This window comes from Lepidochelys kempii, chromosome 11 (assembly GCF_965140265.1).
Source record: "Lepidochelys kempii isolate rLepKem1 chromosome 11, rLepKem1.hap2, whole genome shotgun sequence".
NCBI classification, from domain to species: domain Eukaryota; kingdom Metazoa; phylum Chordata; order Testudines; family Cheloniidae; genus Lepidochelys; species Lepidochelys kempii.
The window spans coordinates 10,328,295-10,350,230 of NC_133266.1; the positions used below are offsets into that span (position 1 = coordinate 10,328,295).

The 21,936-nt window shown below is 44.3% G+C and overlaps 1 protein-coding gene across 12 annotated transcripts in view; it reads right to left on the reverse strand.

Moving 5' to 3' along the window:
• The window catches only part of SEMA5B (semaphorin 5B), a 363,565-nt gene that overhangs the window by 87,440 nt on the left and 254,189 nt on the right, over positions 1 to 21,936 (reverse strand). For 11 of the 12 annotated variants that reach the window (XM_073305088.1, XM_073305090.1, XM_073305097.1 and 8 more), the window contains 3 exons: positions 17,771 to 17,833; positions 4,709 to 4,807; positions 2,137 to 2,350 (listed from right to left, as the gene is read on the reverse strand). In XM_073305088.1, the coding sequence (XP_073161189.1) occupies positions 2,137 to 2,350; positions 4,709 to 4,807; positions 17,771 to 17,833 (376 nt within the window). The remainder of the gene's footprint in view (positions 1 to 2,136; positions 2,351 to 4,708; positions 4,808 to 17,770; positions 17,834 to 21,936) is intronic. The other variant, XM_073305098.1, reaches the window with a different exon arrangement.

The window sequence follows — 21,936 nt, forward strand, 5'->3', positions numbered from 1 at the left end:
TTCAGCCTATTCTCCTAATGCAATGACATCTGGCTTCTATCATGAGCCTTCTTCCAGTTCATAGGCACGAAAAGATTTTCTCATGTTTGTAAAACAAACCACACCAAAACTGATAGTATCAAAACAAGCATTTTAGTTCTCCCCCTACAAGAATTTAAGAGACTCTGGAAGACGTTTGAAGCGTTCATTTTAATCAGACACTACACAAAGTTTTTAAGTGTATACTCATTCATGCCAACAGACTTTGTAACAAAGGAAAAAGTTTGGCCAATGAACAATATTTGACTGGAGGGGGGAAAAAACAGTTGATTTTACAGGCTGCTTTTATGATGCTTATGCTTATGTAACGCTCAAAGGAGGAAGAAAAATGTACAGGAATTCCTTTAATGCTACAGCCCAGGAGCAAGGAGGAGAACAGAGCGTGCACAGGGAGCTCTGGTGAAGCTCCAAGGCAGATTTAAGCTGGGAGGTAGCAGATGATAAAGTAGGAGAGGGCACCACAGAATAGCTCCAATCAGACTATCACAGATAAAGCTATATAGATTTTTAAGGCCCAAAGGACCATTATGATAGCCTAATCTGATCTTCTACATAACACAGGCCACAGAATTTCCCCCTGTGGGTCCTGCATCAAGCCCAGTAATTTTTGGTTGAACTAGATCATATCTTTTAGAAAGGCACCTAATCCCCACAGAGCAATTTCCTGAGATTTCAAATCCTCCACCTTCCTTGGTAACTCATTCCAATGGCTAATTACCCCCATTGTTAAAAACAGGCACCTTATTTTCAGTTTGAAATTGTCTAGCTTCAGCTTCCAGCCTTTGATCTTATTATAGCTTTGTGTGCTATGTCAAAAAGCCCTTTTTTTAATCAGGTATTTTCTGCCCATGCCTGTACTTATGCTGCACAGTCACGTCACCTTTTAACCCTCTTTTGAGTAAGGTAAATAGATTATGCTCATTAAGTCTCTCACTGCAAGACAGGTTTTCCAGACCTCAAATCATTCTTGCGGCTCTTCACTGAACCCTTTCCAATTTTTCAACATCCTTTTTGAAATGAGGACACCAGAACAGGACACAATATTCTGATAATGGTCTCACCAGTGCTGCATACAGAGGTAATACTGCCTTCATACTCCTACTCAATATCTCCCCATTTATATATCTGAGGTTTGCATTAGCTCCTTTAGCTATAGCATTGGATTGGCAGCTCAGCTTTGCTGTACTCTTCTTTAAACTCTCTTCAGATTTTCTTTCCTTCTCCTGGATTTTTCTCTATTTGTCTGTTTGTGAAAACAGACATACAGGAGAAATGCTGGGACTTGCCTCCTATTGGAAAGACAATGCCATAGTCCACCACCTTCTTCCTGTAGGCACTGCTTCACACAATATCCTACAACCCTGTAGCAGCCCAGATAAGCCTCACCAGGATCTGGAGAGTGGACGTGAGCACTGCCCATAAGGTTTCAGCCAAAGCCCACTGACCTGAATGGTTTGTGGATCAGGTCCCACTAATCAAGGGACATAGCAGATTCTCCATCACTTACATCTTTCAGTCAGATTGGGTCTCTTTCTAATAGTTCTGTTCTTGCTCAACCAGGGCTCGATGCAGGAATTACTGGATGAATTTTTATGACCTGGGTTACACAGGAGGTCAGACTAGATCATTATAATGATCCCTTCTGACCTTAACATCTAGGAATGTATAATAGAGTGGAGGTTTATGTTGACTTAGTTTCTCCTAATTTTGGGCCTTATCTTGCATTGATGCCATGCACCTTCAACCTCTACTGAAGTTGTGGGAGTTGTGGGTACTCAGCAACTTGCAGAATTTGGCCAATTACATGACAACATATGTAAGCCACAGCTGCTCTCCAATTCTGTGACTGGCATCCAGTGGTAAAATATCTTTTTCATGTTCAAAAAGAACACTTTGACACCTCGAGACTACATACCCAGCAACCTGTCTCTGTAAAAAGTACTCTCTAAACCACATTCTCTGAATTGTATTAAGTTCTCTGAAATCCCCTGTCAATTCTGAATTCTAGTGTGAAATGCGGGAGAGGGAGCTGATTTACAAGCCTATCCTGTTGCTTTCAATACACCTATTGCTTAGGTTTGACCAATGGGACTTTACCATTAAGCCATTTGGAGTTGTATTGTGCAGTCCGAAGTGGGGGAACATTTCCAAGGCTGCGGTAAATAGCAGGATCCCGTCCAGAGAAATCAATTACAGTCGCAGCATAGAGTTCTCCCCGTGATGTAATCACAGCTGTCGAGTTGTGCCGAGGGTCATATGGGCATCTAGCCACTCCATTTATTTTGTCAATGGTTTTACTAAGATTTCCTACCTGTATTTAAAAGGAATGAGAAAGTGGGAATAAAGGGTTTTATAGCACAGTTGGCTTCTCTTAGCATGCACACAGAATTCAACCTTTCCTTGAGCACCAAGTAACAACCCCATGTTAAAAAAAAACAATAGGCAATTGTAAGAAAATGACATTGTGCATGATTGTAAATCAATGGTCAAATCTGCCACATGCAGAGGAATCATAGAATCATAGAATAACAGAGTTGGAAGGGACCTCTGGAGGCCATCTAGTCCAACCCCCTGCCCAGAGCAGGACCAATCCCAACTAAATCATCCCAGCCAGGGCTTTGTCAAGCCTGACCTTAAAAACTTCTAAGGAAGGGGATTCCACCACCTCCCTGGGTAACGCATTCCAGTGTTTCACCACCCTCCTAGTGAAAAAGTTTTTCCTAATATCCAACCTAAACCTCCCCCACTGCAACTTGAGACCATTACTCCTTGTCCTGTCATCTGCTATCACTGAGAACAGTCTAGATCCATCCTCTTTGGATCCACCTTTCAGGTAGTTAAAAGCAGCTATCAAATTCCCCCTCATTCTTCTCTTCCGTAGACTAAATATCCCCAGTTCCCTCAGCCTCTCCTCATAACTCATGTGTTCTAGTCCCCTAATCATTTTTGTTGCCCTTCGCTGGACTCTCTCCAATTTATCCACATCCTTCTTGTAGTGTGGGGCCCAAAACTGGACACAGTACTCCAGATGAGGCCTCACCAATGTCGAATAGAGGGGAACGATCACGTCCCTCGATCTGCTGGCAATGCCCCTACTTATACAGCCCAAAATGCCATTGGCCTTCTTGGCAACAAGGGCACACTGTTGACTCATATCCAGCTTCTCGTCCACTGTAATCCCTAGGTCCTTTTCTGCAGAACTGCTGCCGAGCCATTCGGTCCCTAGCCTGTAGCTGTGCATGGGATTCTTCCGTCCTAAGTGCAGGACTCTGCACTTGTCCTTGTTGAACCTCATCAGATTTCTTTTGGCCCAATCCTCCAATTTGTCTAGGTCCCTCTGTATCCTACCCCTACCCTCCAGCGTATCTACCACTCCTGCCAGTTTAGTGTCATCCGCAAACTTGCTGAGGGTGCAATCCACACCATCCTCCAGATCATTAATGAAGATACTGAACAAAACCGGCCTCAGGACCGACCCTTGGGGTGCTCCGCTTGATACCAGCTGCCAACTAGACATGGAGCCATTGACAAGAATCCATTGACAAGCCATTGCCAACTAGACAAGGACCTAGTGTGGTGCTTGAGCTTCAGACCTGCTGGCCCTCTGCCAAAAGGTGATGTGCACCAACCTGGGATGCCAGCAGGCGCAGCTCGCCAATGTCAATGGAGTTGTACCCACATTCATCAGCTGCCTTTTTACAGCCTCTGGATGTCTAGGCTCCGTCTGTTTCCAATTTTACATGCTGACATTTTTAAAATCACTGCAGACCTGGTCCTGCTCCTTTTCATACCCAGGAGAGCTTTGTCATTTGCTTTGGTGGAACCCTATATGAGTTGGAATACCAACAAACAGGGCCGACTCTCACTGAAAACAGCCTTTGTAGTACTAACGACACAGCTGCAGGGGCCAATCCTGATTCTGAGGGGGAATCTCTCCTGTTCGGGAGCTGCAGAAGGCCCCCATTAGTCAGTCGGTGTTCCATGCCACCCAGCTCAATTGCCACCTGGGATAATCTGTGTCCTGAGAAGGATGTCAGAGGATGGAGCATGCCCCATGCACATCCCCAACATCCTAAAACAGAGACAGCTTCCAGTTCAAGCTGACTGAGCATTCAGCTAGGGAAGAACCTTATAGAGATAACAGATGCATGTTGCCAGTCCTAGCTGTCAGCAACCGGCTTATTAGCAAGGTAAGAGCAAGAAAAAAACATGAAAGGTGTAAAGTTTCAACAGCCCTGTAATCCCTCTGACCCCAAGGCTCCCTTCACAGCTCTTCTGCCCTGCTCCCTACAAGGGGCTGGAGTGAGGACAAGTGAAAAAAACCTCTCCTCCCAAAACTAAAGGGTAGTCTGAGTCCAAGCCCCCTCCACCACAGTCAGCCTCTCACCTCACAAAGCACTACCCTACAGGGAGTATGTGACTCACAAGGCCTCAAATATTGTTTTGTAGCTGAACCCAATCCATATATACCATCAGCCTCATTTCCCAGCAAGGGGGGTGGGTGGGATCACAGCAAAGAGACAATTTCAGATCAGCTGAATTTTGAATATTTATTCTAGAATAGGGAATATTTCCATCTTCGCCTCAAAATGACTCTCTTTCCCTGGAACACACCCTCATCTCACGCCACCATCCCTCCCCCTCCCAAAAGAGAAAGACAACAACAGACCTGTCTACTGGAACACACTGGAGAGAAGGCATTGGTACCGCAGGTAAAAACCTTCTTGCCATAAACGATCAGCACTCGCACATAGTTCTGGCATTCCTCCTGTAAGAAGGGAAAATACAAACAGGCTATGTGAAAGCAGGACTGTCAAGTTAGCACTTTTGTTAAAAAAAAACTCATATTTTCCTTACTTGTGTTACAGCCAAAATACACCTCGACCCCGACATAACACTGTCCTCGGGAGCCAAAAAATCTTACTGCATCGTAGGTGAAACCGCATGATATCGAACTTGCTTTGATCCACCGGAGTGCGCAACCTCCTCCCCGCCCGGAGCGCTGCTTTACCACGTTATATCTGAATTCGTGTTATATCGGGTCGCGTTATATCAGGGTAGAGGTGTATACCTCAGAGGATTAATTATCTTTGAATAGCATCCAAGAGCCCCATTCAGGATCAGGCCCCATTGAGCAAAGTGCTGTACAAATACACAGCTCTGTACAGTCCACTGCCTGAATGGATAAGTCAAACAAGCAACATATGACCAATGTGCAAAGCAAGGTATCAAGGAGATGTTAGAAACCCAGTTTGTTGGTTACTCCTCTAACGATCCCCAATCCATTGAAAGGACTGCAATAATCTAATCTAATTTACTCTTCACCAGTTATGCCAATGGCTCACTTTAGGCACTTCACCTAGCTTGCCAAATGAGGGAGTGGCTACAATAGGACATTTAACACCCATTTTCCTCGCAGTGGTGCGGCTGCAGATGTACAAGCTGTAGTGCAGACCAGGTGCCCTGCCTACCCTGGGGTTCGTACTGTTGCTAGCAGCAATATAGCTGCATTGTTGCTGGAAAAACAAGTCAGAAATTCTCTGCTGTAGACAAGGCCTGAGAGTCGAGCAATGAGGCTCGCTTGCGGCTAGGCAGCTCCACTGCCTGATTTTCATGCACTGGGACTGTGTTCTCAGGAGTTTCACAGGAGGCAGCATAACACAAATTCCCCACGCCAGCCCAGGCCACTGAGTGTCAGCAAAGCCCCTGTTTACATATTTAACTGGGGACTCCTGCACGTAGCAAATGACTGATGGATCTGCATAGCTGTAAAACCATAGTTCCTGCCCCCGTTCCCCAGAGCTGCCCTTAACAGCCATGCAGAATATGAGAGATGTCCTGCAAGTCTGACATCAGAATCATGTCTTGGGGTCTCTGTCCATCCTGCACTTCACAGAGAAAAGGCTACAAGCAATTGTTCATTGACTACCATTCATAGAGCACATTTTAATTTGATACCTTTACATTCTATTATAAACAGAAAAAGAAACTTGTTAAAAGTAATAACCTCATCTTGGTTACACTGGCTGCTTTGCTTTCCTCCTCTCCTCCCCCGCCCCGCCACCCTCTGTAGATAATAATTTGCCATTAAGCTGAGCCCACAATTGCAAACACAGCTCCTTCTTTTGTGAGTCACAATCATGCTGCAAGCTCCCCTATCTCCAAGTCCTACAAGCGGCTGATCATTTCCCTGAAGACTTCATTTGCAATATTCAGCCATGTAAAAACACTCCATATCATTTGGGAGGGAAGAGACTTGCTCAGTTGGATTAAGTCCTATCTCCTTTCATTTGCTACATGGAAATCAATTCCTGGAAGGACTGTATTTAAGGAAAGGCTACCACCATTAGCTAAGAACAAGATATTGATGTTAAGAATATTTGGGGTTTTTTTTGTTTGTTTGTTTGTTTTTTTGTTTTGTTTTTTTTAAAGATGCTCCCAGGCAATGGGATGTGTACTTTCAGAGCTAGTCTGGGAGCACTCAAAGATTCCATGTGAAGGCTGCACTTCCCGTTGAATCGGTACCTGCCAATCTTAATTTCAGGTTTATTACTTCTTGATCAGATATAACAGGGATCAGATTTGAAACCCCAAGTGCCCTGGAACCAGAGCTTCAAATCCTAGCTGGGTCAATTCACCACTTCATCGTTCAGAAGCAGATAAACTGTGGTTTTGTCTATCAAACAGGACTTTAAATAACAAGACCCTTATACCTGTTTTGTGTTGAAATTAAAGCTCTTGTGCTTTTTAAAATAAGACTAAGGGCTTGTCTGACCATGTCTCCTCTCGCTCTGTTGTGCTATGTGATCTGATTGCCCTCCTCTACCCTAGAGGTGGCTGCATTTCATTGGTGGGTAAAGTAATTCTTGTATATGTAAGTCATAGTTCCGCAATCCCAACTCTGGCAATAACGCAGTGGGGGTTTTGCCTGAATTAGGACTGCAGATTTGGGTTTGATAGCTGTACAGGACCAAGAACACTTTGGTCAGTGGCTGCTATATAATTACTAGACATGGGCCACAGAATTTTCCCCACAGAATTTTCTATTTACGTTCAGCATCTAACCCAGTATGCCGATTTGTATCCAAATTCCAGTCTCAAAGAAGCTAACCTGACCCCACTCCTACTCCCAATTCCCCCAGCCTTGAGGAGATTGTAATCAGCATCTGATCTGAATTAGCCACTTGTTTAATTTGATCTTTTGGGGGTAACTGGTGTTAGGGGTGCGTAGAGTCTTGCCTAGATTCCTCTCTTTATTATTGTAGGATCAAAATAAACAACATTTACGGAACTATATTCTGGACCTTCACTTCCATTTTACAAAAAAAAACCTCATGGCTGACAAAATAACACTGAAAAAATGAACGATCTGTAAACTGATGCTGCAAGGTCTTCCTGACTCTTCAGGCAGCCAGAAACAATAAGCAGCAAAGTATGACATGAATTCTACTCCAGGGTGATTAGGATGCTCAAAGCATCCCAACCTGGCTGGTAAATTACCTGTATTTTTGCCTGGTTAAGCACCATTTTTAATTGTGCTCACTTGAGCAAAAATGCAGGCCATTTAGCAAAACAGAAGGTGAATGGCTAAGGAATCTATATTGAGGAGATCTTACCACCATGGTCTGAGCTTGTAGCAATTCATTCTGACCTTTGACTCAGCTTGCCCGCTCCTGATCATGGCAGCAAAGAACATGGTTAGTTTGGGGTAGTAGGTTAAAACAGAAGCATTTGACAGCTGGTATTTTTCACAAAAATTGAATGGGATGAATCTGCTTAAGTTTTCATTGGCTGTAATGGAAATAGGGCAAACTGTGGCATTTTTTACACCACTTGGGAGGAGGAAGAAGGGAACAGTGCAAGGGAGACCAATAACATGGGGCAAATGTAATTGTCTTATTCCTACAAAATAATTGCCTGAAACCTGTATAGCTTCTTTAACGGAACTAAGCCTCTAATAAAAACAACAATGCTGCACGCTTCTGGAAGAAAGGAAATGATAACATAGCTCTTTTTATCCACTGAGCTTAAAGTATTTTCCTTGACATTATTTAAAGCCTCATAACATCCTTCTGAAGCAGGTAAGCATTATTCTTCCCTGTTTACAGAAAGGTGAACTGTGGCAAAGAGATGTTAAGGGACTTGCCCAAGGTCATGGACATAGGGTCAGTGGCAGCTCTGAGAACAGGACCCAGGAGTCTTGGGTTCCAGTCCCCTCTTCTAGCCACCAAACAGCACACCCTCCTACACATCCCTAAAAATAGTACTGTATTAATCTTAAGTTTTTCACTGCTGGCTCCACTCTCTCAGTTGCCTCAGTCTGTGCTATGCGAAAGCCTCACGCAAAAGCAAGAATGGTACAGAAACGTTTAGATTCACTGACTCTCGAAACGTCCTCATTTGCTTAACATGAAATACCCTCTTAACTCCCCGCCACTCAAAAATACCTTTGTAAAAGACCAGCCTTCTATACACTTTCTTTAAATTTACCACCTTGTCCACAAGACCTGGGGTCTCTCTGAAAAGTCATCTGTGGCTGTATTTGATACACTTCTCCCTATAACTTAAATTTTTAACTGGTTAGTGAAATTAACTCAAATGCTGTAGAATAACCAACTCCAACTCACAGCCTCTGACTTGCCAGCTTCTTAGACATAAACGTTTTAAACAAATAGAAGCTATTCAGTGCTAGATTTTGCTGTCTAGATGTGGAGCAATTACTGTTCTAAATAGGTGTGGCTGAATCCAAAGAGGTTTTGCTCCCGGTCACAAAGTTTGGCAAGCCAGACTCCATGACACAATAATATTTACATCGCAATCTGATGTCATGACACCAGCCCAGATGAACCTGTGACCAATCAGCCTGTGAAATTCATCACCACAAAATATTATTGAGTCCAAGAGCTAAACCAGATCCAAAAAAAGGACTGGACATTTACATCCCTAACAAAAACAGCCCCCATTACAATAGATGGGATTATTTTCAAAAAAGAGTGTTGAACTGATATAAATAAGCCAATCTCTAAGTAATGGGGTCAGAAAGAACTTCCACTAAGGACAGGCTATTCCATAATTATCCACTTCGGGGTTCTTGCTCCGTCCGCTGAAGCATCTAGCACTGGCCACTCTCAGAGACAAGATACTAAACGAGATGGACCATTGGTCTGATTCAGCTGAGCTATTCCTGTTTTCCTAGATAGCATGAGCATCTCTAACTGCTGGCCTAGTACTCAATCTACTAGGTCATCCCACTTCAATATCAATGAGAGAATTTCACTAAAGCCCTCACTTGCAGTTCCATTTATTCAAAGATTTCATGACCAGAAAGGACCATTGTAACCACCTAGTCTGACGGCCTGTAGAACACAGGCCATAGGACTTCCCCAGAATAATTCCTAGAGCAGATCTTTCAGAAAAACATCCAATCTTGATTTTAAAATGGTCAGTGATAGAGAATCCATCACGATCCTTGCTGAATTGTTCCAATGGCTAATTAATGCTTAGTTTTGTTTCCATTACTTTGATTGTTGCCACCTAATTTAAGTCTTTGCTACTTTGTTTCATTCGTTCCAACATTTGGCCATGAATGACTTAATAGCGACCAGCAAGGTATTAAGAGCAGGCCTCATTCTGGCATTTACACATTTGCAGGCTGCTCTGAATGGTCACCAAGAGCATTTCAAACCCAATCACAGAAAATGGCGCCTTTCTCGCCTTCTCCCCATTACTGCTCTTCTTCATCTTGGGAGACCAGCAAGGCAAATAAAGGGGGCTGAAGTCCCTGCTGGGCTGAGGTTCAGAGAAAAATCAAAAGGCAGTTTTCAGCATATTAAGAACAAACCTGCTGTAGATGCTTCCCAAGCATGTAATCTGTCATCTTTGAACATCTTAATCTCATGGCACAGGTGTATATTTCCTTCTGATGTCTAACTATATGCTGTGACCCCCTTTAATTGGGACCTCACTTTGAATAAACCAGTGGAGCTGGGTTTTCTGTGTGCTTTTTATTTGGTTTTTAGTCATTTGGCTCAAGATGGTGTACAACAGGTGAGCTGAATATCTTGGTGGAACATGAAACTAGCATCATGTAAAAATACAAACACATTATATAATGAGAAATGATTCTGGATAATCTGTTGACCTTGGCAAAGAAACAAATAAGCCATTCAGATAGCAAAGAAGGAGAGGATCCACTTGGGGTACGGTTCACAATGGTTTTACTAGGAGAAATGGGGTAATGTTGAACAAAGGTATAGGTAAGAGGAGGACTACAATCAAACCCCTAATGGTCAGATGTTGGCTGTGGATAAACGGAAGTATATTTTCACACTATGTACAATTAACCTGTGGAACTCATTGCCACAAGATATCATCCAGGCCAAGAGCTTAGAAGTATTTTTAAAAAAAGGAATAGGAGTTTATATGGAGAAAAAGAACATCTAGAGTTTCAACAGCAAGGGTTTTATTCCACGTATTTTGGAAGGGATAAAAATTCTCATGCTTCAGGGTTTTAACCAGCCTCTAGTCAAAATGGCTGAAGGGGCTAGGAAAAAGTCCTCCCTGTGGGCAGGTTATTCCATAGCTACCACTGAAAGATTTCTTGGATCTTTCCTCTGAAACAGCTGTTACTGGTGCTCAGGCCCTCTCAGAGGTCCAGAGAGGCCCGGGCCACTTCCAGCTTTTGAGGCCCCAAGGCATAATAAAAATAAAAAATGATGACACATGAAAATAAAATAAGGCACCCAAAAAAAAAAAAAAGAAGAGTGAGACATAATTTGAATATTTCTCTTATTTGCTTAAATTTGCAGCTCTGAGTGTGTGTGCCACATTTTGGTCCAATAGGGATGCTCATAAAAACAAGTTGAGAAACTTATCAAATGCCAAAAAATTAACAAGTGTCTAAATTTGAGGCCCCCTATGAGCTTGAAGCCCAGGCCAAATGGCTCTCCTGGGCCCCACCTCTGATTGGCCCTGCTGGTGCTGTAACAGTCAAGATACTGAACTAGATGGACCATTGGTCTGAGGCTTGGTCTACACTAGAAAACTAGGTCACTTTAACTATACTGGTCAGGGATGCAAAAAATCCATACCCGTGAGTGGCATTGTTAAGCCAGCCTAAGGGCTTGTCTCCACTACCGCTTAAGTTGATGTAACTTATGTCGCTCAGGGGTGTGAAAAAGCCACCCCCTGAGCGATGCAAGTTACATCAACCTAAGCTCTGTCCACACCAGCGCTGAGTGGGCAGGAGACACTCTCACTCCCACCAACCTAGCTTCCAGCTCTCATTGAGGTGGAGTAATGATGCTGACGGAGAGCGCTCTCCTGTCGGCATAGTGTGTCTTCACCAGACGCTGCAGCAGTGTAGACTTGCCCTAAGTCCTCGTGTAGACAGCACTAGGTCAATGGAAGAATTCTTCCATTGACCTAGCAACTGCCTCTCTGGTAGGTGGATTATCTCCACCGATGAGAGACTCCCTCCCGTAGGCGCAGGTAGTGTTTACATTGAAGTGCCGCAGCTGTGCTGCTGTCGTGTTTTCAGTGAAGACAAGCTCTCAGTTAATATGCCAATTCCTACCCTCCCAAATGAGGCATTAGAAGCCACACTGCCTGAGTCATTTAAAAGTGGATCAGACCAAATACTGAAGAATACACAGTGGGGAGAGACTCTGCATGGTGGGTATCAGGGGATGGACTCTAGACTGTCCCTAGCTGGTATTTCTTTAATTCTATGATTCAGTATTTTCTACTGTAACTTACACATTACTGTCAACGACTCATGGCTCTATCTATGGCATTGATTGAATGCAGGGGAAACATTTCTTGACAGGGATGGGATTTTGGGAATTTCCACAGCACCAGGGCGTGCTTCAGTTCCCACTTACAGCTCTAAACATTTAAAGATATTGTTCACGGCCCTCTCAGCTGCAGGGACAGTGAACACGAGTGCATTCAGCTGCAGTGGGCTCGACTATGCCTCCTGTGGGTCAGGGTTTGCCTGGAACAGAAAACATACTGCGCTCCCGTGGAAAAGCCCTGATGAGACGAAATTCTGGCTGGTAAAAGCGTGGGAGAAGCCTCGGAGGCACACCTGTTTCTACTCACGTGTAACAGGTATAGCCATCAGAGTGCAGTCATCCCAGTGTGCGCGGGCAGCCCTCCCAGGCATGCCCCTTAGAAGTTCTATGGCACTGCCAGGAAGACCCAAGCAGATTATTCCTGCTCGCTGTGTGTGAGTGGTGGAGTGGGAAGGGAAAGGGCTTCCATGACACCTTGGTGGTTTGCCACCCTGTGTCAGCAACTACAATAAGCCCTGACAAATTCACTACACATAACACATTCCTATCATGGCATTTATTGATCAAGATGATATCAAATGAAAGCTTATATCCTAGTGGTCCTCATAAGCACTGCGTGATGTACGTACAAGTAATATGTTAGTAGCTGCATGTACCATTCCTGAGGGCATTCTGTGCCAAAAAATTAAAAATTCTGCACACAATATTTTATAATTCTGCAAATTTTATTTGTCAAATAAATGTGGAGGCTCCAGCATTGGATTGGGGAGCACAGGCCACTGGCTGCACAGAGGTGGGAGATCACTGTGCAGCTCCCCCCGGGACATGGACTCAGCGGTGAGGCTGCACCCAACCCTGACACAGCACAAGAACCAAGCCTGCCCCAGAACCACCCCAGGGTCCTGCCCCTCCATGCCAGTTGCACCAGGTGTGGGCAGGCAGACTCAGCAATGCAGGATCCAAGTGTGGAGGGGCTTAGCATGAGGGGATCCAGATATGGGTTGAGAGGCTTCTGTGTGGGGCAATCTGGGTGCTTGTGGCTCAGTGGGGGATCTGGATGCTCAGGGGCTTGTTGTGGGATTATGGGTGCAATGGTAACAGGACTCTGCAAGGGGGTCCAGGTGAAGATGGTTGGGGCTCAGCGGGGGGAACTGGGTATGTCGGGAATAGAGCTCAGCATGGTGGTCTGGATGTTGGGAGCTTAATGAGGGTGTCCAGATGCTGGGAGAGTGGAGCTCAGCTGGGTGGGGATCCAGGTACAGCTGGGTGGGGCTCGGGGTGGGGGGTGAGGTGGGGGAGAGTGGGTCCGGGTGCAGGCGGCTCACTGGGGTGGTCTAGATGTAGGGGGAGTAGGGCTCGTCAGGGTAAGAGCCACCAGCCAGGTCTTTCCCAATCCCGCCCCCAGCGATTTACCTCTCTGCCAGCTGCCCTGGGCACCTGAAACATACTGCTTGGTAAGGGTCGCATGACCGCTCTTGTGGCTTCCCTTTGCTTTCCCATCAGAAAGTCATTTTTTCTGCGGGGAAGCAAATAAATCTGCGGGGGACATAAATTCTGCGCATGCACTGTGGCACAGAATTCCCCCAGGAGTAATTAACGTACTAAACGTATGTTTAAACTATGTAAGCAGGCAGGGGTTGATAAACAAGTTTTTCCCAGACAAAGGAATGTTGGTTTACCTGTCTGCCTAGGTCTTGGATGCAAATTAAATACGGTAAGCCAAACCCAATGGGAGGTACATTTGCATCTGAGGTACACAAGAAGGTCAAGTTAACCAGAGGATGGGAAAGCAGCATGGTGTCAGCACACTGCAGCACAAGCAGCAGGGGAGAAGGATCTTATCTGGAGGTACACTTCAAAAGGATCCATTTCAAAGGATTACCGGACTATAAAAAGGAAAAAACCATTTTGCTATCCATCACTGAAGGAGCAAAAAGAATGGCAATTTTTGCATTAATGAAAGTTGGATCCTGACCTGGGACAGGGCTAGTGACACTGAAAAGTTGCTTTAGGTGAGCAACTTTCATTAGACAAGGATTGTAGCAGGCTAAAATTGTTTAATCTCTTAAAAGGATGCTATACTTTTGTTTTAATTGTACCCAATTCTGTTTCCACTATCCCTATTCAGTATCAATTAAATCTCTGTTGTTTCGTAATAGACTTATTCTTGGTTTTATTATAAATTCATCTCAGTGCTGCATATTAAGTGAAGTGTGAATGCTCCGCTAAACCAAACAGGCTGGTGTGTACACTTTCTCTTTGGAGACAGCAAACTTGGTTATTTCTGTGAGTGTCCAGTGACAGGGGCTGGATGCTACAGGGGAACGCTCTTCAAGAGGGCTCAGGGATTAGGGTGCACCTAAAGATGAACAGCAAGGTGAAATAAAGGCTGGGAGAGCTTCTGAGGAGACTGGGTGGCTAACAGACTGGAGTGACAGGGAGCTGTCTCTCTCTGAGACAGAAGGGGTAACAAGGTGATTTATAATCCTGAGTGCATTGAGAAAGTGTGACAGCTTCTTCTGGCCTCTTCTCTCTCTGAGGCATCAGCACTGAAGCTCACAATCTCTCCCCCTTCCATTTACATTATCCCTCCAAGAAGAACCTTAGCACAATCCCAGACCTATTGGCCGGGCTGGATTGACTGGTCACCTTCACTAGCCAGAGGAGAACCCAGTTGAGTGACCCAAGACTCTCCTCTTCTACGTATTCTCCTTCACTCTACAGCATTCCCAGCCTAAAGGAGCACCAATAGCAATTAACTGAGCCCGTCTCTCCCCCAGGGCATTGTAGTACAGAACATTAACCAGCAGAACTCCACGCAGCCATACAGCCTGGGACTCTCACAAATGTACATTTCAGGCAGCCTCCGCTGAAGTTTCCCACACGATCCGCTCAGTCCCTAGCGGGAAGGCACGCCGATTTGGAGAGCTCAAAAGAATTCAGCACTCACTCACGTGTTTGGAGCATTGCAGGGTCCGTGTACTATGCAAAATGACCAGTGGTGGGGTCTGATTGTTATACAACCAGAGAGGAACCTCTGCTAATGATAGACCAAAAAATACTGAATGCTGAGTTCCCCGCTAGCGACAACGAACGTGTCTTTGACCCAACGGGGTCACTTCTCCCCATGCTCCACCCTGTAACTCATGCTAGCCACACCGTCAATGTGACATCACTTGAAAGACAGAGAAAGAGGCAGCACAATGTCACACGATGCACTGCCAGCCAATAAGGTGACACCTTAAGATGTTGGTTTTAACCTGCAATCAGGTGGTTTGGACCTGAGCAAGCACCCAGCCTCATGCAATAGGTGGTCAGATGTAGAGTTACTACTACAGTTCCCATTATTACAGTAATATATGAGCAGCTCACCATGTATCTTGTTAATATATAAACTGTGACTTGTATTCTTAGGCTGAAGCTCCAGGCACTCTATGGTAAGATTTTCTAAGCTACCCAAGGGATCCGATTTAGACTCTCAATTGCCAGAAAATGATTGGGGTTTGGGCACTGTAATACCCTAGGTGGCTTTGAAAACCCCTCCCTGAAAAGCACAAATAAATAAATACATGTTTGAATGGGGGAACTAAAGCAGACAGGTCAAGTAATTTAGCTATGGGGTAATTGATGTCCAGGACTCTTGGCTCTCTCTCTTTGATGCCCATTATTTCAGTATCTGAGCATTTCACAATCTTCAGTGTATTTATCTTCACAACACCCCTGTGAGGTAAGGCAGGGCTATTATCCCCATCATACAGATGAGGGACAGAGAGACTAAGTCATTTGTCAAATAAAAAGACTGGCAGAGCCAGGAATTGAACCTAGCTCTCCTGAGTCTCAAATTAGCACCATAAACCACTGGACCATCTTTCCTCCCTCCTGCCTAGCTCCAGGTCTTGTTGAGAGACCACTAGGCAACACCTGTCTACTTTTAGTGCTTCTAATAGCTCAGTGCCACTCTAACTATTGTCCCTGAGAACTGTAAGATGGATTCAAGACACATCTGCATTCAAAGGCCAACTGCATGCACTAAGATCTTCTAAGCTACGAATCAAAATGAGTTTGAACTCAACTTTTCAGAACATTATCCTCTTGTGAAATGTTTGTCAAATTCTACCATGTGATCTGCAGGGACAGAGTAGGCAGGAAAAAAACAGACACTCAGACCATTGCTTCCACTGATATGACGTTAAAAAGATAAAAGGGAAATTATCATGTGATGTGTTCAGTTGAGTGCATGGGAATCTCACACTGGTTGCTCTGTGGCTTGACAAAATAATGCTTGGTTATAAATTCAAGTACTTCATGAACAATGGAATGCCATTTTACTCTTCCGCATTCCACACTGGATAGTGATAGCAAAATGCTCACTTTAACCTATATATTCTAAAACGTAAGTACAGAAGATTTCAGATTCATCTTAAAAAGTTGGCAGTGTCTTGATTTTTTAAACTCTCTCCCATCTTGGTTTTTTTTTTTTTCCCCCTGAGTTCATCCTTTGCTGGCTGGCTAGATTACTTGTTTACCTCCACAATGTGTCTAGAGTGATCGCGGCATTTATCTGTATAATGCAGGTGCTCTATAATACTCTAGTTCAGGGGTGGGGCACTACAACCCATGGGCCAGATCCAGCCCATTCGTTAATTTCATCCACCCTGCAGTGCCCTCCCACAGGGCTGGAGCCGCGAGGGCTGGCTTGCCCCGCCATGAGGGGGAAGCCCCAAGTCTCCGCAGCCTCCCAGCGGGTGAGTGCCCCATGACTGATTTTTTCTCTGGGTCAATGGCCCATAACAGAAAAAAGGTTCCCCACTCCTGCTCTAGTTGATGCCCCCATGACACCTGCATTGCTTAGCTCCAAGCTTGCCAGAGACTTAGTATCAGAGATTGGCCCACGTTGCGAAATTCAGGCTAACTCATTGTGTGTGCTTAAAAATGAATGCAATACATAGAAGGTAACAAGCTAAGCTTGGGGTTAAAGTACCACACTGGGACTCAGGAAAGCTAAGTTCAAGGTCTGGCTCTACCACAGATTTCCTGGGTGACCTTGGATGAGTTGCTCCATTGGTCTCTGCCTCAGCTGCCTATCCGTAAAGGATAATGACACTTCCTTTGTTTGTCTGTCTGGTTTAGATTAAGTTTTTTGTGGCAACGCTTTTTTAAAATATATATACTATATGTATGTACAGCACCTCGCAAAATGGGGCCCCAGTCTCAGTTGGGGCCTACAGGTGCTATTGTAATACAGGAATAATAATTTCAAACACCCTGAAGTTCCCAGCTTTCAGATCTGGGGGTTTGTTTGGGTTTCTTATGAAGATAGTGGCCATTTTCAAATTGTGGGTGCGGATCTGAGCTTGAATCAAAAACACCCACAAATTCAGATGTGCTGGAATCCAAGCTCTTTACATGGACTGTTTTTGGTTTGAATTGCGTTCTAGGAAGGTGGACCTATCTTATAAAGAATGCTGCAATGTCCCTGATGTAGAGAATTGTTTTGTGTCATCAGATCAAACAATGCTGTTTGAGTGAATTATACCAGGACATGTGCTTGTCTGTAATTAAAGCCGAATGCAAACGGACATGGCTGAGATCCAGAATCTGACTGCCTCACACTAAGAGTAAGCTGACCTGATCAGTCTCAACTATACAATAAATGTTACTCCTGGTCTGCCACCATTCTGCTCTCTGATTTGTCACAAATTACACCCCTTCCAGCAGTGAATTACCTTCAAATTTCATGCAGAGCAGGTCTAATAACTGGAACAGAGGGCCTCTGAAATGGCTGGTTCTATGCAGCTTATGCATTTGTTGTGGAGGCTCTAAACCCTGCAGATTTACAAACTTGAGCGGGTGTCAGATGTCCCCTGCATGCGTTTCCAAGGGCGTGAAGCAAATCATTTAACTGCAGCCTCTTTGTGCCAAAGCAAAAAACTTACCTCAGTTTTTCCTTTACTCTGACAGGACCTCCTAGTGTCTTCATCTGAGCCCCATTCTGTTGCCTGGGAAACCAAAATGTACAAGTCACATGATAATAGTGTGAACTATTGCTTCTTGGCTAAACCACATCTGGAGACTCAAGGAAACAAGAGCAAGCACCTCCAGTCAATTTATGCAGGGCAATTTGCAGCAGGTACTGGGGCAGTAAACACAACGTCACAATATATCATTCTTCTTGTGCTCACAGTGCAAACAAACGATATGTACATGAACCATCCAGAGGTTGAGGCAACTAACGTGTTAACAGAGAACAGATTTTAATTTACATGTAAATACAACATCTGATTATAATTCAAGTGGAAGGGTCCAATGCACACGCCCCATACACCAGGACTTTGCCCTTTTTAAAAGGTCCAGTGCAGTGTAAAAGTACCAGCTTTAAACACTAAATGGAACAACAACAACCAAAATTCCTTACAACAAAGTCATAGGTATTTAACAATAATTTTGCAAAAATTTGTAGTTTTCTTAAAAGCTCCCCTGAGATAATCACCCTATTACTGAAACCTAGTGTTAGTCACACTGCAAAATCAGTTGGATAAAATGAGAAATGAAGGATATCTTGGTGAGGGAATATGGGGGAAAGAGACCTCAAGGTGATTGTAATCTAAAGAAATGTGGAGTGCTTGGGCCAGACACTTAGCTGGTGTAAAATGGCTATGCTCAGTGCTTAAATTCAGCTGGAGCTGTCCAGAATGTAGCTCCGGTAAATATTTTTAAACCTGGGGCTGAAGCCCCGAGCCGCAGGGGGACTCGGCCCCCCGAATGTGGGGTGGGGGTGGGATGGGGGCAGGATGGGGGCTCCAGGAAATACTATATAGAATTTAAGACCTGGCTATGTTGCATTGCCCAACAGTGGAGCTATGCCAATCTATACCACCTGAGGATATGACCCATAGAGACTGCTTTGAAAGAGGAGTCAGACCCCCAGCAATACTGTATCAAACACAGAGCAACTTGCAGCCTTAAAAAAATACCAGCATCAGATCCAGCCATTTACCACTTTCTCCATTTTCCCCCCTTTAAGCATTTAAAAAAAATCAAAAATATTCTTAGCTTTAATAACTGGCAGTGAAAATACACACTGACATGCATACTGTACATTGCTCTAAGTTCTAGCAAAATAGCCCTCTAACGAAAGATGGGCCAGGATTGCAAGGTTCAGATATAGATCCAAACTCCCCTAAAGGAGCCAGGGGTTTGTTTTGTTTTTTCAGCTCATAACAAAGATTGGTAACAGCAGCAAAGTTTGGTCTAGAACTGAACTTTCCCCCACTTTCTGACTGCTGCCAATATTTTAATCCCGGGTGTTTCCAGAAATTGTCCCCTTAACACCAGATGAACCCAGGTTCCCATGGAGACAGGAGTGCCTGCAGAAAAAAGAGGGGACCTATTAGTTTTCCCAATTCAACAAAATACACTCTCTCATAATCATAACCAAGGACATAGGTAGCGCCACCCAGTAAGCACATTTATATTAAGTAGCACTTTGTAGGGAAGTGTTTGGGACTGTTTATATATTGGTCCTTAAAACTGTGCTTTGTATATTATCATCAGAGCACTCCGTTCAAGCTGGAGAATTAAAAGTGTGTGTGTGTCTGTATGTGTATTTGCACGAGAGAGAGAGCGCGAGCGAGCGAATGCATTGCACTGGAATATGGAAGGAATGGGGGGTGAACTTTTCCTGGGAATTGTTTGGGGAATTACCTGTCATTTAATGCAACTCAGCCCATTCCAAAGGCCAAACATTTGCTCTACACAAGTATTTTACAAGCTTGGGGATAATTCTCCCCTGGAAGGGACAGTTTTGCAGTATCCAGATAGGGGAAAGACACCATCAGAGGTAGGGAGATTACTCCAACAGTCCCTTCAGCCCAGGTGTGGACTTTTAACTGGCAGTTCCCATCAGAGAGGTGTAACACAACAGTTAGGGGGGTTGGATTCTAGGTTCTGGTTCAGTCCCATCACCACAGCCAGCTAGCTACAATATTCTCTAGCCTAAGATTAATTTTTGAAAAGCTAAACAAAAACCAACCCAACAACCACCACACAAAAAAGGACCACCATCACCACACAAACTCCAGAGCAAATAGCTTATTTGATGGTTTTCTTCCCATTTCAGAAACACTCAGAAGCAGCACTCTCCTTTACAGCACCCATTTAGCATGACAGCGCTTGGCAGGACAAAATGAAAACAAAAAGGGGAGGTGACTTACCTGCAACTGGAGGTTCTTTGAGATGGGTGGTCCTGATCTGTATTCCATTAAGGGTTATGCACATGCACCTGGAGCCAGAGCTTTTTGAAGTAGTATGGCTTGGCGGTCTTCTTCAAGTGATGGTCCCTATTGTTTTCCATAGAGGGTGATTGACAAGCAGTACTTTGAGAGACAGAGGGTGTGAGGAAGATGGCTGAACTGTATAATGGAGGACTTCTGTGTCGAATAAGGTATCCGTCACAGAATCATGTACTAGAGCACAGTGAGAGGAAAAGGTGTGTACTGAACTTCACATGGCCACCTTACAGATGTCCGCAAGGGGCAGGTCACGTAGTTGGGCTGTGGCTGATGCCTGCACTCTCATGGAATGGGCTCATATCCCATCTGGTGGGGAGAACTCTGACAAGTGATAGCAATGCATAATGTGCCCTGAGACCCACTTACAGATTCTCTGGGTGGAAATGGCCTGTCCTTTAATTCTCTCCGCTATGGCGACAAATAGCTTGGGAGACTGACTTCTCGAATGGCTTTGTCCCTTGTAGGTAAAAGGCCAGGGCCCCATGCACCTCGAGGGAATGAAGCCGCCGTTCCTCGTTCAAGGCATGTAGTTTTGGAAAGAAGGTAGGTGGGTATATGGGTTAGTTGGGGTGGAACTGTGAAACGACCTTTGGCCGAAACTTGGGATGCAGTTGCAGTGAGACCGTGTCCTTATGGAACGTGGTAAAAGGGAGGTTTTGCCATCATGGCTCCCAGCTCAAACAGCTGAGCCATGTTGCTGAGGTAATGGCAACAGGGAAAGCGACCTTTCTGGAGAGAATAGGGAGAGTGCAGGAGGCCAGCAGTTCGAAGGGAGAGTTCATTGAAGAGGTAAGGACTAGGTTGAGGTCCCATTGGGAAGTGATGGGCTGAATGGGTGGATATTTACGTAATAGGCCCTTCCAGAATCAGGCGGTCAAGGGGTGGGTAAAAATTAGGGCTGTCAAGTGACTAAAAAATTAATCGTTAATCGCATTGTTAAACAATAATAGAATACTATTTAAATGTTTTTGGATGTTTTCTACATTTTCAACTATACTGACTACAATTACAACTCAAAATACAAAGTGTACAGTGCTCACTTTATATTTATTTTTGATTACAAGTATTTGCACTGTAAAAAAACAAAAGAAATAGTATTTTTTGATCACCTAATACAAGTACTGTAGTGCAAGCTCTTTATCATGAAAGTTGAACTCACAAATGTAGAATTATAAACAAAAAATAACTGCATTCAAAAATAAAACAATGTAAAATTTTAGAGCGTGCAAGTCCACTCACTCCTACTTCAGCCAATTGCTAAGACAAACAAGTTTGTTTACATTTGCAGGAGATAATGCTGCCTGCTTCTTGTTTACAATGTCACCTGAAAGTGACAACAGGCATTCACATGGCACTGCTGTAGCTGGCGTCGCAAGATATTTACGTGCCAGATTCACTAAAGATTCACATGTCCCTTCATGCTTCATCCACCATTCCAGAGGACATGCGTCTATGCTGATGACAGGTTCTGCCTGATTACAATCCAAAGCAGTGCGGACTGACACATGCTCATTTTCATCCTCATGAGTCAGATGCCACAAGCAGAAGGTTGATTTTCTTTTTTGGTGTTTCGGGTTTCGTAGTTTCCGCATCAAGGTGTTGCTCTTTTAAGACTTCTGAAAGCATGCTCCACACCTCGTCCCTCTCAGATTTTGGAAGGCACTTCAAATTCTTAAACCTTGGGTTGAGTGCTGTAGCTATCTTTAGAAATCTTACATTGGTACCTTCTTTGCGATTTGTCATATCTGTAGTGAAAGTGTTCTTAAAATGAACATGTGCTGGGTCATCATCCAAGACTGCTATAACATGAA